The sequence below is a fragment of the Hemisphaericaspora subhashii genome (genome assembly GCF_019202705.1).
Source record: "Hemisphaericaspora subhashii strain CBS 10753 chromosome Unknown scaffold144, whole genome shotgun sequence".
Lineage (NCBI taxonomy): Eukaryota > Fungi > Ascomycota > Pichiomycetes > Serinales > Debaryomycetaceae > Hemisphaericaspora > Hemisphaericaspora subhashii.
This window is the reverse complement of record NW_026057189.1, coordinates 13,374-28,489: the sequence shown is the minus strand read 5'-3', so window position 1 is coordinate 28,489 and position 15,116 is coordinate 13,374. Positions and strand designations below refer to the sequence as shown.

At 34.9% G+C, this 15,116-nt stretch overlaps 6 protein-coding genes across 6 annotated transcripts; 4 read left to right on the top strand and 2 right to left on the bottom strand. All coding sequences in view use genetic code 12, as the record gives it.

The window, feature by feature from the left end:
- Positions 1-519: 519 nt before the first annotated feature.
- J8A68_000201 (uncharacterized protein) lies at positions 520-2,367 on the top strand (the record flags this gene model as incomplete). Its single annotated transcript, XM_049405745.1, has 2 exons — positions 520-570; positions 637-2,367. The coding sequence occupies 2 exons, from the start codon at positions 520-522 to the stop codon at positions 2,365-2,367; spliced, it is 1,782 nt and encodes a 593-aa protein (XP_049266502.1).
- A 31-nt stretch (positions 2,368-2,398) lies between these two features.
- On the bottom strand, positions 2,399-3,157 carry J8A68_000200 (uncharacterized protein; the record flags this gene model as incomplete). The annotated part of the gene is made up of 1 exon (XM_049405734.1): positions 2,399-3,157. The coding sequence occupies one exon, from the start codon at positions 3,155-3,157 to the stop codon at positions 2,399-2,401; it is 759 nt and encodes a 252-aa protein (XP_049266501.1).
- A 449-nt stretch (positions 3,158-3,606) lies between these two features.
- On the bottom strand, positions 3,607-4,434 carry NCE103 (carbonate dehydratase; the record flags this gene model as incomplete). The annotated part of the gene is made up of 1 exon (XM_049405723.1): positions 3,607-4,434. The coding sequence occupies one exon, from the start codon at positions 4,432-4,434 to the stop codon at positions 3,607-3,609; it is 828 nt and encodes a 275-aa protein (XP_049266500.1).
- Positions 4,435-6,752: 2,318 nt separating this feature from the next.
- Positions 6,753-9,293, top strand: J8A68_000198 (putative ATPase; the record flags this gene model as incomplete). Its single annotated transcript, XM_049405712.1, has 1 exon — positions 6,753-9,293. The coding sequence occupies one exon, from the start codon at positions 6,753-6,755 to the stop codon at positions 9,291-9,293; it is 2,541 nt and encodes an 846-aa protein (XP_049266499.1).
- A 740-nt stretch (positions 9,294-10,033) lies between these two features.
- On the top strand, positions 10,034-12,160 carry FGR28 (Fgr28p; the record flags this gene model as incomplete). Its single annotated transcript, XM_049405701.1, has 1 exon — positions 10,034-12,160. One exon carries the CDS (start codon positions 10,034-10,036, stop codon positions 12,158-12,160), a length of 2,127 nt encoding a protein of 708 aa, XP_049266498.1.
- A 932-nt stretch (positions 12,161-13,092) lies between these two features.
- On the top strand, positions 13,093-14,946 carry J8A68_000196 (leucine-rich repeat domain-containing protein; the record flags this gene model as incomplete). Its single annotated transcript, XM_049405688.1, has 1 exon — positions 13,093-14,946. The coding sequence occupies one exon, from the start codon at positions 13,093-13,095 to the stop codon at positions 14,944-14,946; it is 1,854 nt and encodes a 617-aa protein (XP_049266497.1).
- Positions 14,947-15,116: the final 170 nt, after the last annotated feature.

The following is a 15,116-nucleotide window of genomic DNA, read 5'->3' as shown; positions in this document are numbered from 1 at the left end:
AATTTGAACTATTTCTTACGAAATTCTTTACCGAATGGAATCACAGATCCAGTCATATTTGATTGTTGGAGGCGTATATACTGCTTTCTTGAATGAATTAAAAGGAGGGAGAAATTGTGGGATAAGAGCCCACTTGTTGAAATAAATAAGTTAAAATTTATCAACAAAAAAAATAGCACGTGATAACAAAAAGTCGGGTAACACTCTTTTGAAATATTAACCTGAACAAATAAAATCAAACTGAAATAACTGAATAAATAAAATTAAACCACATTTATAGTCTTAGATAGTTAAGGAAGGTGGGAATTAACACATTAAGAGAACAATATCGATTATACAAGTAAATTTATATTAATCATCTCATCTCAAACTTACTAGTTAGTAGTAAGTGTTTCTTACTGATGTCCAATTTTAAATTTAAGTCAACAAAAAAAAAGAAAACGAAATCAAAGCTTGTACCCTTTTTGAAAGTTTTACACGCACCTTTTATAAAAATCACAACAATCAACCTAATCAACCATGGGTACTACTAGATTTATACATATAACATCACCACCTTCTAAACGAACAGTATGTATTCCTCCCGTATAAGTTTTGAGTTAAGATGACACACTAACGCACTCTTGTTTTATTAAGAAAGTTGTAAAAGCTTGTGTTTATTGTAAATATCATCATCGAAAATGTTTCATTCATCCCGGTGAAACATATTGTGGCCATTGTCTTAGAAAGGGAATAGAATGTACTTATACTGGTGAACTCCCGGTTCATCTAAGAAAGAAACCAACCGAAAGATCGACTCGTGACTTTAGAACAATTCAGAAATATATTAGAGAAGAAAATGTCTATGCGTTGATGTTACCCCGGAATGACAACCCAATTGCAACTTCTACTCCAACTCCCAATTCACCCGCAGGCGCGACAGCATCCACCAAGGAATCCACATCTAAGACATCCAAAAGCACCAGCATCAAGAAATCCGCACAATTTGTATGCTCGACCAATCCAGTCGCGTCGATCCTCAGTACCGACAAATTCCTCTGTTTGGACGGAGACACCTTCGGTCTCTACAATCCTTGGAGATCAATAGAAGAAATGGACGAATATAGTGCCATAACCACCAGTAATGTCCATCAAGAATCATTCAAACAATATCTATATTCAAAAACTACTGCTTATGCCATGGCTCCCATGAATGAACAACGAAGATTATTGCAGGTATTTTTGGATAGGATATATCCTTTATATCCCATAATTGACCGTCCGATTGAAGGGGAGGATGTGGGTGAATATTTATCGAATATGCCGTTCTTGTTAAGAAATGCGATTTTTTTGGTGGCGGAAAGGTGTTTGATGGATAATGAAAGAGGAAAAAGAGGTAGTAGTGGAGAAGGGGGTGACGATGAGGGCGAAAGTGTAAGAAGTCGATGTCAGACTTTGTACGATAGGTGTAGATTGTTGGAATTGGTTGAGACTGATAAGATTGTTCTTATCCAGTCATATTTATTAATGTCGATTCATGAAGAAGGCGTGAATGGTGGGTCGTTGGCTAAAGAATATGTAAGTAAAGCATGCGTACTTTGTGGAGATTTGGCATTACATAATCTAGGTGGGTCCGATGGGATGTTTGAAGGTGGTGCAAAACAAAGAGTATATAAAGGAAAAGTATACAAATATCCAATATTAAAACGAATCTTTTGGACAGCATATTGTTGTGATCGATTGGTTGCATCTACAAGTGGTAGAGAAATGTATTTTAATAACGAAGACGTCCTTATTGATGAGCTATCTCTTGACGATTTTCAAGTTGGTTTATTACAATTGTTTGATTTTATGTTTTTAAGATCATGGATTGAATTGAGTAGATTTATTGAAAGGATTTTGGCATGTTGTTATCGTCCTCCAAGTAGAAGAACCAAAGATGAACTCTTAGAACAAGACTTGTTGAATTGGAAATTGCAAGAAGTATTACCCGGGTTTGAATTGTCGAATCTTTTGAATTTAGTTCATGCTTATTGCTGTTTAGTCTATTTCCGATGTAAAATGGATCCCTTGTCGTTATTACAAAAAAAGGCGGACACGGTTGAACCGACTCATATGGCATTGATTGAAAAATATTCCCTGGCAATTGTCAATACTAATTTAAATCAATTGAAAATGCATGTTGTAGGAGTACATGCAATATTACACGTCATAGCATTAATGCAACTTCAACTGCTGGATAATGGAGATGTACCTTACGATCTACAAAAACTGATTAGAAAATCGGGATTGAATATATTACATAAATTGAAAGACATATGGTGGTTTGCCGCTAGTAGTTTAAAACTACTAGAATCATCAGCACCAGCACCACCTGTCACTCCCTAAAATAAAGATCTATTTAATAAGTATTAGCTAATTATATATTTTTAAATAACCTCTCCTTGTGTTTTGTCATCAAATGATTCATTGAATCTTCTTGAGATTCAGATTCACACCCTGAATCCCATTTCAAATTAAATCTCCCTTCAGGAGCAACATATTCTTCAATCGCTGTAATAACTCCTTCAGGAGTATCAGCCACTTTAATAATCTCACCATTCTTAACACTAATAAATTCACTCTTAATAGAATCTTGTAAAAATTGTAAAAAATTATCAAAAAACCCATCAATATTAAAAATAACAATTGGTTTATCATGAATATTCAATTGATGCCAAGTAACAACCTCCATCAACTCTTCTAAAGTCCCATATCCTCCAGGCATGGCCACAAATGCATCCGCTTCTTGTCCCATCAATTTCTTTCTGGTATGCATATCTTTAACCAATGTAGTTTTCCCATATTCCGTCGAATCAGGAATTGGAGTCACTCCAGTATGATTATCAATTGATTGTTTTAATTTTTCATTTATACTATCAGCACTAGTAGCACCACCATTGGTATCAGTACGTTCTCGGGTGATTAATGCTTCTGGAATGATACCATGAACGTATCCTCCTGATGTTGTACATGCTTTGGCAACTGCACCCATTAATCCGGTAGTGCCGCCTCCATAGACTAATCCCCAGTTTTTTTGGGCGAGGGTTTGACCTAAGGCAGTAGCTTGGACGATGAAGTTTGGTTTATTTCCGAATGAGGATCCACAGAAGACACAAACTGTTGTCGTGTGGGTCATGGTGATGAAATTGCTATAAGGAATAATAAGGTGAGAATGGGGGATAAAATGGGTAAAAAGGGTTGAAAAAGAATAGTTCCAGTTGGGAAATAAGTCCGTTCCAGTGAGTGTGTGTGGGTCCCTGTGGGTACAGTGCGCGTCGTGGTGGATGACGATGAGCTTGGAACGGGAAAAAAAATAAATTCTATCGCTTAAAAAATTGTGGGAGATATGAAATGGTACCCACGTTTCCATTTAACACATCGAGAGCTGTTGCCGCTTGCGGATAAGACGGCGACAATATCCACTTGAATTAACACATGCAAACTACGTATTCAAAGAGATTGGTTATTAGTGTTCATGGCAAAAAAAAAATGTTCATTAATATCTCTCTAATAATAACATAATACTAAAACTCTATATAGGCGTAACAATAAGAAGTGAAAAAAGGGGTTGTTGGGTTGGCGTGTCTAATAAGGATTGTATTCATCAGTCAAGTGTTCATCCATAACATGGAATAAATCTTCATGTTCATCATCTGGGATTTCAACTTCTGATAAAAGCCCACTAGCAACATCATACATCATTCCCCAAACTTCAATTTCACCATTTCGAAGGGCCATTGAAGCACTTGGATGTCTTTTTAACGCAGTAACTGATGCAATAACATTTAATTCAGCTAATTTTCTTGCTTTTTCCTTGGGGTTTGAATTTAACAGATTAAGTAATTGTAAATTAGAAGCTCTAATATGTCTAATTGGATTAAGCCATAAATCTAATACACCCCCAATTTTTTTCAGTGATAATGAAGCCCAAATACCACCACAATCAGTATGACCACATACAATAATTTTCCTAACTTTTAAAACATCAATAGCAAATTGTATAACCCCTTGAGAACTTATATCATTAGCATTTATAATATTGGCAATATTTCTATGAACAAAAATTTCCCCTGGTAATGTAGCTAAACATTGATCACCACATCTTGAATCACTACAACCAACCCATAAAGTATGAGGAGATTGCCCTTTTGAATTTGTTTCAAAAATGATATCTCCATGATTATGTCTGACGGAATCAACAAAATATCGATTATTATTTAAAAAATCATTTAAAGTTGAATCTTTTGATAAAGTGAAAGGGAAATTATCATGATGATGAAGCGATCTTTTTAAAGTTTTAACTTGAGGTTGTTCTTCTTCTGATTCTTCATCTTGTGGAGGTGGAGTAGTGACTAAATCAGTCTTATAATCTCCATGCTCCAATTGATAATGAACAATGTTCTGTTTACCCATAGCTGTTGTTGAACTAGTAAGTTGACGTTTATAAATATAATTGGGTAATCGATTAATGAAACTCAATTTGACTGAATTTTCTGGTTGCTTATATAATAAAGTATTATAAAATGTAAATGCTCTTAACTCAATCTTCTTAGTTAAGATACCAATAATTATGAATTAGTTTAAATTTAACTGCGAAAAAAACTGTAAAAAATAGAATGGAATGAAATTTATTTTTTTATTTGGTTGCTGTTGTTGTAACACCTTTATAAGTTTATCCTATCTTTACTTTTAACAAAACAAGTATAAATATTTAACTGAAGTTTATAAAAGAAAGAAAGAGAAAGTGGGAAATTAAATGGATTTTTATATATTCCCTTTAAAAAAGAGAAAAAGGAGAGAGATGATGAATTGATTAGAAAGACAGACACAAAGATAGATAAACTGTAAGAAAATGGACTCAACAATTTTTCAAAACTGTTGCATCGTTGACGTTATCATTATTTTTTGTCCTAATTTTTACATGTTAAGTATTTGGTCATAGATAATCAGTAGAAAAAAATCTTAAGTTTACATGTTATATTGTCTGTAGATAAGTGATGTCACTAATAACCTGTAAATATCATTTATTTTTAATTCTTTTGCGAAACTAAATTTTGAATTTTATTTGAAATAAAACGCTTTCCGTAAATTGGTATCAAATATTTTTACACATCAGACAAAACACTCAACAGCCCCCCGGGCCAACCCCTTTCCAACCGGGCTTACATAATGGTATCATACTCGGAATAGAGTGTAGACATCAAGATGTTTCAGTCGTACACTTTGTATTGTTCGGAGTTCTCTATCTACTGATTAGTCGGAGTTACATGTTGAAGAGAGCAAAAAAAGGAGGGGAGTAAATAAGAGGTTCAACTTCGGCTTTATAGTTCCATAATTATTATTTTTTTTTTCTATTTTTTTCGTCGGCTGTTGAAGATGTCTTAGATATTTTTTGATTGTGTAATTAATTATAGGACAAGAAAGAAACAGGATGACTCGGAGATTCCTTCTGACTCGTCCTCCGTTAACGAGAATCCCAATTAGGAAATATTATCTCCAAGAAAAAAATTAAGCGCGATACCTGATCACCGAACTGAAAAATTACCCAAAAATCAGGTCATCTGACTTCGGGAAAATTAATCAAAAATCTCTCCTCATAAATGTAGATTTTTTAAACCTGACTCGAGTGGAGATAAATGACTATGACTCTCTCATTAATAATCAAAGTTGATTCATGAATCATTTAGTATAGCATGCGCGACCAATTGTATTGCTTGAGTTTGTTTTAGCCACACCAAAAATACAATAGTTTGCAACTTCTCCAAGTCGTCTAATTGCAAAAACTTCAATTTGACAATCGTCTCTTAAACTCGCATGGGTGGTTGTCTGAATTACTCTCGCCCCTATGTTGCGCTTTCCTTTTATCAGGGTTCAACCACTTCCCGGGATATACCGATGCCAATGTTTGCAGGGCAACGTGACATTCCAGTTTTAGCAAAAAGCACACCACTTCTTTGCAAAAAGATAAGTTAGTTCAGCCAAGTCGCCAAGGAGATCTTAAACGATTCAATTCCGAATACAAGAAACAGGTGACAGACATAGATATTATCCGCCTGTGAATACTTCCGATCCAGCGACCCGTTCCCAGCAAGAATTTACATAGACTAATCCATGTCTTGCCATAAGTTTATGTAATAAACACTTAAAGAGCCTGGGGTGATTCAACTAGGTTTTTAGGCAATTATAGTGTTTGAAGATTCCGGATCATATTGTTCCAAAAATATTGCAAATTTTCTAGGCTGTTAAATCGTTTAATTTGCAAAGCTCACAACAACACCATAATAGTAAGAAAACTTCTTACTTTGTAAACTAATTCAAGTTAAATGAATCCTAATTATTAACATTCTATTTGTCATGCTGTGCGTACCTTAAGAACATGAAAGTTTCGAATTTTTTAACTTAAAATGCAAGTAAAATTTGAATTGATGGAGCGTGGTCTGAGTAAACCGTCCAGGGATTGTTGGTTAACTCCCAATACAGCCTGAATATGGCCTTTATAAAGCAGATACAGGCTTGCTTTATTAATCTCCCAATTCAGGTATTTTGCTATTGACAACTTTCGTGTTCATTTGGTTGCAAAAAAAAATTCGCAATGATTACATAATCGAGATCAATCACGTGACAAATAAAAAAATTGGTTGTAAAAAGAATTCTGGACGCGTCGTACTCATCTACAAATTCAATTCAATTACTAACCAGTTGCTTTGATCCACTCAATACACCATACAGCAATGACTACGAGTCCTCCATTATCAAGCGATGATGAATTTCAAGAAGAAAGTAAATCAACACTTAGAAAGTTGATTCAAGAACAACTGCATCTCCAAAATGGTCATGATGAAGAACAACAACAATTTAACGGTTTATCCAAAGACTTGAAATTAACTCGATTAAATAATCTTATTGAAAAATCACAAATATATTCAAAAATTATAGCTGATAACATCTTACAATCATCATTACAAATGCAACAGCAACAACAACAACAGGAACAGCAGCCTACCCCGGAAGAAACTCCTAAGCGTAAAAAACGTAAAACCGCGTCATCCAAAAAGCAAAATGCCCAAAAGGATATAGTCTCCATGTTATCCACCAACATCTCCGATTCGACAAAATCAACCAGGGAAGCAATTGAAAAATCTCAAAGTTCATCCAATCATTCAATCCAACAACCTAAATTACTCTCGGGGGCAACTTTGAAAGATTATCAATTGGATGGCTTAGAATGGTTGGTTACTTTATATCAGAATGGTTTGAATGGTATATTGGCTGATGAAATGGGGTTGGGGAAGACGATTCAATGTATTGCATTTTTAAGTTTTTTGATAGAAAAAGGGATTAAAGGTCCTTTTTTGATTGTGGTTCCATTATCGACGTTGTCGAATTGGGAGAATGAAATTAGAAGATTTGCACCAAAAGTGAAAGTATTTAAATATGGTGGGAATAAAGTTGAAAGAGCCAAGATTAATTTAAGAAATAAAAAAGATGTGAATATTATTTTAACATCTTATGAAATTTCAATTCGGGATTTTTCAAAACTTTCAAATATAAATTGGAATTATTTGATTGTTGATGAAGGTCATAGATTGAAGAATAATGAATGTTTATTGATTAAATTCTTAAAGAAATTGAATGTGTCTAATAGATTATTATTAACTGGTACTCCATTACAAAACAACTTGAATGAATTATGGTCATTGCTTAATTTCATCCTTCCCGATATCTTTCATGACTTGGAATTATTTCAACAATGGTTTAATTTTGATGAATTAACAAATTTTGCCGATAATGAATTGGAAGAAGATGAAGAAACCAAAAGATTAATTAAGATAAATATTCAAGAAACCTTGATTAAGAATTTGCATACAATTTTGAAACCATTTATTTTAAGAAGATTGAAACGTGATGTGATTTGGGATCTTCCTCCCAAGAAAGAATACTTGATTCATATTCCATTGACTCCAATGCAACGAAAATTGTATTACGATGCAATTAATAACAAATTGGCCAAGGGATTAATTGAAGTTCATTTGAAAGAATTTATAAAATTTTATCATTGGGATTTATTTAAGCATGATTTGAACAAGATTGACGAATTTTTGGAAAATGGAGGAGTAGTTAACAAACCAAACGGATCTAATAAAAGAAGTACAAGGTCTTCATATAAGGAAGCAGAATCTGATGATGAATTTACTGCAACTGAAAGTGAAACTGATGTATCAACTATCTCCACTGAATTTAATTATGAAGAAACATTGTCCAGAATCAAAAGTATTCGTAATAAATCCCAACAACAAACCATGATTCTTGAATCGGTTTACCATTATGTTTGCAAAAATGTCAGACATTTATCATTACAAAACCCCATGGCTCAATTACGTAACATTTGTAATTCTCCATACATCTACTATGATCCAACATACTTACCATCCCAAGAATTACCCCAAAATCACAGTGACGAAAAGTTCATGAGATCACTTGTGGCAAACTCAGCCAAATTCCAATTCCTCAACCAAATAATCCCACCATTACTTTCCAACAATCATAAAGTTCTCATATTTTCCCAATTCACCAAGTTGTTAGATTTATTACATGATTATTTCACCAATCAAGACATCGCAGTTTGTCGTCTTGATGGATCCACTCCACAATCTGAACGTCAAGACCAAATCAACCAATTTAATAAATCCAAATCTGAAGAAAAAGTATTCTTACTTTCAACAAGAGCCGGAGGATTGGGGATTAATTTAGTAGGTGCCGATACGGTGATTTTGTTCGATAGTGATTGGAACCCACAAATGGATCTCCAAGCTATTGATAGAGTACATCGTATTGGACAAGTGAATCCAGTTAAGATATATCGATTTATTACTAGGGGATCGATTGAGGAGATTTTGATTACAAAATCAAGTAATAAGCGGTTTTTGGAACGGTTGGTTTTACAAATGGGTGAGTTTAAGTTTAATAAATTGAAGAAATTGATTGGAGTTGATAATGAGGGTGAGGATAATAACGAGGAATTGAATGTTACGGAGTTGATTGAGGTGACTAAACATACTTTCCATCCTGGTGACAGTGATGATGATGCTGATATGGATGATTTGGATAAGCAATTTGATGTTTTTTCAAAAGGAAAAGAAGAGAAGGAATTGTTGACTACTGAAGAATTTGATGAGTTGTTGGATCGTTCTGATGAGTGCTATTTATCTACCGATGACTCTCAATTTAAGAATATTAGTGTGTTTGAGACTGTCAACAATATGGATAAATAGTTGTTGCATGTTAATGGGATTCATACGGAGAATATATAGAAATGAGGTATAGTTATATAATTTAGAAATACATCTAGGGAAAGCTGATAAAGGCATGATGTTATTTCAGAAGTAACTGCGAATTGTGAATTTCGCAGAAAATTTTGTTCGTATAATTTAGAAAATAAATTTAAACTTAATTTTAGTCAAAAAAATAATATTTTTTAGCATTGTATTAATTATTTTTTGTGTTTTTAGTCGCGTAATTATACAGTAATTATAATTATGAATTTTCCAATGGTCTAGATCTAGACACCATTCGAGAATTTCATCAGTTCAATCGCACAAGGAAGGTTTTCAGAGAAACGATGCAGTAAAATTTTTAGGACTTAATCTTTTTTCTTCAACATGTAAATACGAGTCGAAGCCTTGGGAGTTTCAGGGGACCGGAGTCGGTAAAGCAACGTGATTTAGTGCCGAGGAAGCAACATGAGAAAGAAGAGATGTCATCGTTGAGGTAAACTAAACCTACAGCAGAAACTCTATCTCCAGTCTGCTGGTCAGCTTGGTGGATACCAACATGTATCGGCCCCTAAATACAAAATGACTCATGACCGTTTCAAAAATGGACCATAGCAAGCACTTTCAAATTTTGCGCTGTAATTCGGTGAGGCAAACAAGAATTGACGAACCAAGAAAAAATTGATTGTTGACAGATCCACTTTTTTGACAATCTCCACTTTATATATTTATATCGCATAATGGAATGTTGTAAGCTTCTCATTCCAGGGCCATTCTTGCTTCCAGTTGAAATCATAGAATTGGTATTTAGTTATATTCCCACTAAGAATTTATTGGCATACAGCGATATTGCAATTATAAGTGAACATGCTATCCATGCTTTAAACAAGGGGAGACTTGAGATTTCGATAGGTTCCAGGTTATATGCCTTTAGCGCTTATGACTATTGTATTGGCGATGATTGGAAAATGAAACCCATTGGTGATGAAACAACGGTGGAATTACGCAGCTATCGCAAACAAGTGGTTCGTTCTATCCAGTTTCAAGATATCGACGGCCTCGATGATTTCGTACAGTTTATGAGAGATCGCCCTAATTTACATCCCGAGTTGGTTATTGTAGGCTATGATACTATGATGGAGTTGTATGAAAGGGACATATCTTCGATTCGAAATACTCAAAGGATAATTTTACTGAACAAGTTCACCGAAGACCGGGGGGAGTTCATGAGAAAAGTTTCTACTATTCAGCTTCCAATATATGGTATTCGTCCTACAGGGTCTTGGACCCACAATGGTCACCAAGAATACTTAGCGCCATTTCAATTAGGAAGGTGCCCATACCATCTTTCAGCACTAGACCTAACGGAAATTGATTCAGATGATTTGATATACCTCCCAAGAACCTTAAAAGTTTTAGGAATTAGTTTGAAGTCAAATCCTGCCAGTTTTAAGCCAAGTTTGCCGCAAACATTAGAGAGTCTTTCCATTCAGTTTCCGTATCGTTCGGAGCTAATCAACGAGTTTGATATTACTTCATTAGCCCACTTGAAAATCCTAGAATGTCGATACTTTCCAGTGGAGCACTTAGATATCTTGAAAGCTCCCCAAACAATCGAGAACTTAAGCATAGTATCAGAAAAACTTACTTGTCTAGCAAGTATAGAAAAGTATACCAAACTTAATGAACTACATTTAAGTATAGAAGATGCTGACGCACGTCTAATATTCGATTGCGATTTTCCAAGCTCCATTGAGAGGTTGCATTTTAAGTGGGTATGTCACAGCCTTGAACATGAAATTGGTTTCGTTGAGGGGCATCTGATCCCTACTCCGATGCCTCCAATTATTCTTCCACCAAAGCTCAGAGCCTTTACACTTTTCGCCAAATCACAATTGTTTTGTCCAGAAGATTATATTTTGCCAGATTCATTGAGAATTCTCTCCTTGGAGGTTGATAGTTTACCTTCTGGAATTCAGCTTCCGCCAAATTTGATCATTTTAGACCTATATTGGAGTCAGCACTTTACAGGTCCAGAACATCTACCCAAATCGTTAGTTTATTTAGGTATATCTGCCTTACCGGATAACAAAGATTGTCTCATTAACTTACCAAACTTGACTCGTCTTGAAATGCGCTCGGACTATAAACCTTTAACGTCATTTGAATGGGAGCTTCCCAACACACTTAAGACTTTAAATTTAGCATTTAATAATTTCAAGTGTATAAAGCTAGAAAATCCAAATCTAAAGGTGGTTAACTTATCTACAAATTATTTTGAATGTTTGGAAAATCTGGATTTGAATTTACCTGATTCGGTTCAGGATTTGGTATTAAGTTATCAAAGATATCTGATTGAAGGCAACACGGCTAAATTGCTAATCAAAAACTGTAGATTGCCAGTCAGCTTAAGACGTCTTGACTTATCATATAATAATATGGACACTCAATCATTAACCAATTTGAACTTGAAGAATCTTAGGAATTTAACCCTGCTCAACTTAAGAGGCAATGACATTAGAGAGCTAGAACAAGGCACATTTCCACCCTCCCTTAAGGTTTTGGAACTAGACGTGAATCCCCAATTATGTGGCCTCAGTTCGGAGGTATTTAACGAATTAACCAATCTCCAATTTCTATACTTAAGTGATTGTAGCATTAGTTGTTCCAGGCCAATTAAATTTCCTGTCTCTCTAAAGTACTTATGCCTACAAAGCAACAAGCTAGAAAACTTAGACGGGTTGGTGTTCCCCAAAAATAGTCAAATTAAATCGATAGAACTCCAACGTAATAAATTTCCACACCCAATAGAAGCTTTATATAGGTTAAGAGCGAAATTGGGAACCAGAGTTGATATTAAACTCTAGATTAAGAACTATCTTTGAATTATATATATATGAAATGTAGGACTTAATACTTTTTACGTAAGAGCATTGGTTGGGGCTATATAATCAATATTTCATTACTTCGTATTAAATCAGTGAGCTTTATAAATCGACATCAGTTCTATGTACCTTTCTAGTTCTGCAAACTCTACAAGTATAGAAATGGTTTTCTTTGAACAAAATCTTACTACGCGTCAACAATGATTTGATTCTATTAGGACTTCTGGAATGATAGAATACGTCAATATTTAGCGTTTGGCAAGGTCGGTCACAGCTAGATTTCTTAGGGTTGGCTGTGTCACGTGCAACTATGGCTTAATTTTTTTTCGTTCATTGGCCAACGCAAAAACGAAATTTGCCCATAAACTTATTCTAGTCACATTTTTATTGTTTTTGATTCATTCTATTGTTCTTTAAAAGACAAGAGATTCGCTGTTATTTTGTTTTATGTCTTATATTTAGCTCTGGATCGACTCTATACTTTATCATTCTTATATTTAATCTATTCCAATAAAAGAAATAACATTATTATATTATAATTTATTACGATAGAAAATTGTAAATATAGAATAACTAGTTAGTTAAACCAATAAGAAGAATAATCAAGTTTTAATAGCTGATAATATATTAAACATAAGACAGGCACCAACAAGCACAGATCCCAATGTCTGATTATTATAAGTTTTTCTTCCCGGATTCCTTAAAACTTCCAAATGATGTGATGGAGTTGGTATTCGGCTATATTCCTACACGTAATTTATTGGTATACAGTTCCATTCCCGTTATCAGCAAGCATTCGATTGCGGAATTGAACAAGAGGAATCTCGAGATTAACTTGGGTACCACCCAATACAGATATGAAGCTCTGGGGTATGACGTAATTGAGAAAATATGATCCCGTCGGAGACGAGACAATGTTGGAACAACAGAGTTATCCATATATGCTCCCTCAGCGTATTCATTTTCAAGATGGCGATGGGACGGATGAATTCATAGAATTTATGAAACACCGCCCCGAACTCCGCCTTGAATCAATTCAATCTGATTTTGCTACTTTAACAGAAATATATGAAAAAGACCCATCTTTGATTCTGAGGATCCAACAGATATCGTTGTTCTTTCACGGAGACCCGGTAGACTTCTCGTTAAGAATTGCAAACATACCCTTTCCAATATATGGCGTTTCCACTTCCGGTACCCAAGAGTACGGCAATCACCAGTTTTACTTGGAAAAATTCCCGCTGGTAAGGTGTCTAGACCAACTCGCTTCCCTAAACATCGGGGACAATATCGACCCAGAGGAATTGAAATATCTCACACGCAGTCTAAAAGTTCTTAGAATTGAGATGGACTCTAATCCCGCCATATTTAAACCATTTTTACCTGAAACATTAGTGACTCTTGAAATTACATTTTCACTTGGGCCTAGGTATGAAACAATGATCGAATTTGACATTGGTGGCCTAAAAAACTTGAAGAAATTAAGTTGTCTGTATATGAAATTGAAAGACTTTTCTAGTTTGAAAGCTCCTAACCAAATCGAGAGCTTGTACATATATTCTATGGAGCTTGAGAGCTTGCATGGCATTGAAAAATATACGAAACTTACTGACCTAGATTTAACTATTACAGATCTCGATCCATATTCGATTTTAGATTGCAATTTGCCGGATTCCATCCAAAGATTGTGTTTACAATTGTCAAGTGAGACTGCTCAACTTTCTGACGATGCCGACGCTGAAATGAGACGGATACCAAATCCGAGACCGCCCATTCGGCTTCCACCTAAGGTTAGGAGTTTTATTATTAACTCCTCAGTAATATTCTTCCCCCAGGATTACATATTCCCTGATTCATTGAAGATTCTTTGTTTATCAGCTCATATAATGCCTTATGTACCTCGCCTTCCTCCGAATTTGATAGCACTCAGGCTCAGTTGCCGACATAAACTTACCCTTCCAGAACCATTACCCAGATCCTTGGTCTATTTACAGACGTCCTTCCTACCAAAAAATGAAGATTTTCTTGCCAACCTACCAAATTTAACCCGGTTTGAATATAGCCTGATATATAAGCATCTTTCGGACTTTGAATATCAATTGCCGGATAGCTTAAGAACTTTAGATTTGGGTATGAACAGCTTAAGTCATTTGAAATTGCAAGATTCTAATTTAAGTAGAATTGACTTGTCTTCGAATAAGTTCTTTGGCTTCGAAGAGCTCGAGCTACCAGATACAGTTCAGGAGTTGGCTTTGAAATATCAACCACTTGCGGTACTTCCAAACGACAGGTTTAGACTACCGGCCAACCTAACTCGTCTCGATCTATCAGCTTGCCAAATAGACACAGAATCATTCAAGAGAATGAAGCTAGAAACATTAAGCCATTTGTCCAAGCTTACGTTGGCAGAAAACTATATCACAGAATTAAAACCAGGTTTTCTACCTTCGTCGCTCAAGGTTTTAGAACTTCTGCGGAATTTTGGATTACAAATCCTTGACTCGGATGTATTCAAAGTGTTAACGAACTTGCAGTACCTATACTTAAGTGAGTGTGGTTTGGAATTGTTGCCACGCATAGAATTCCCTAGATCTCTTAAGTATTTAACCTTAGCATTGAACAATCTTTCAGATGTAGATGGGTTGCAATTTCTGGAAAATCATCAAATGAAAGCAATCGAACTACAGTATAACAATTTTGCCAATACAGAAGCTGTGGTGAATAAGCTAAGAGATAAATTACGAAGGGAATGTGACATTGTCATATAATCAATCAGACCCATTTTAGTACAGAGTCCAGTTTGTTCTCCCTTCAGCTTAGCTCTGTTGACTCAAAATTAGTATTGCACTGCCATTTCTTTTATGAATCATATAGACATTTTCTCTTAAATATACATATGCAAGGGCATCTAATGGTCCTACTGATATACATTACATTG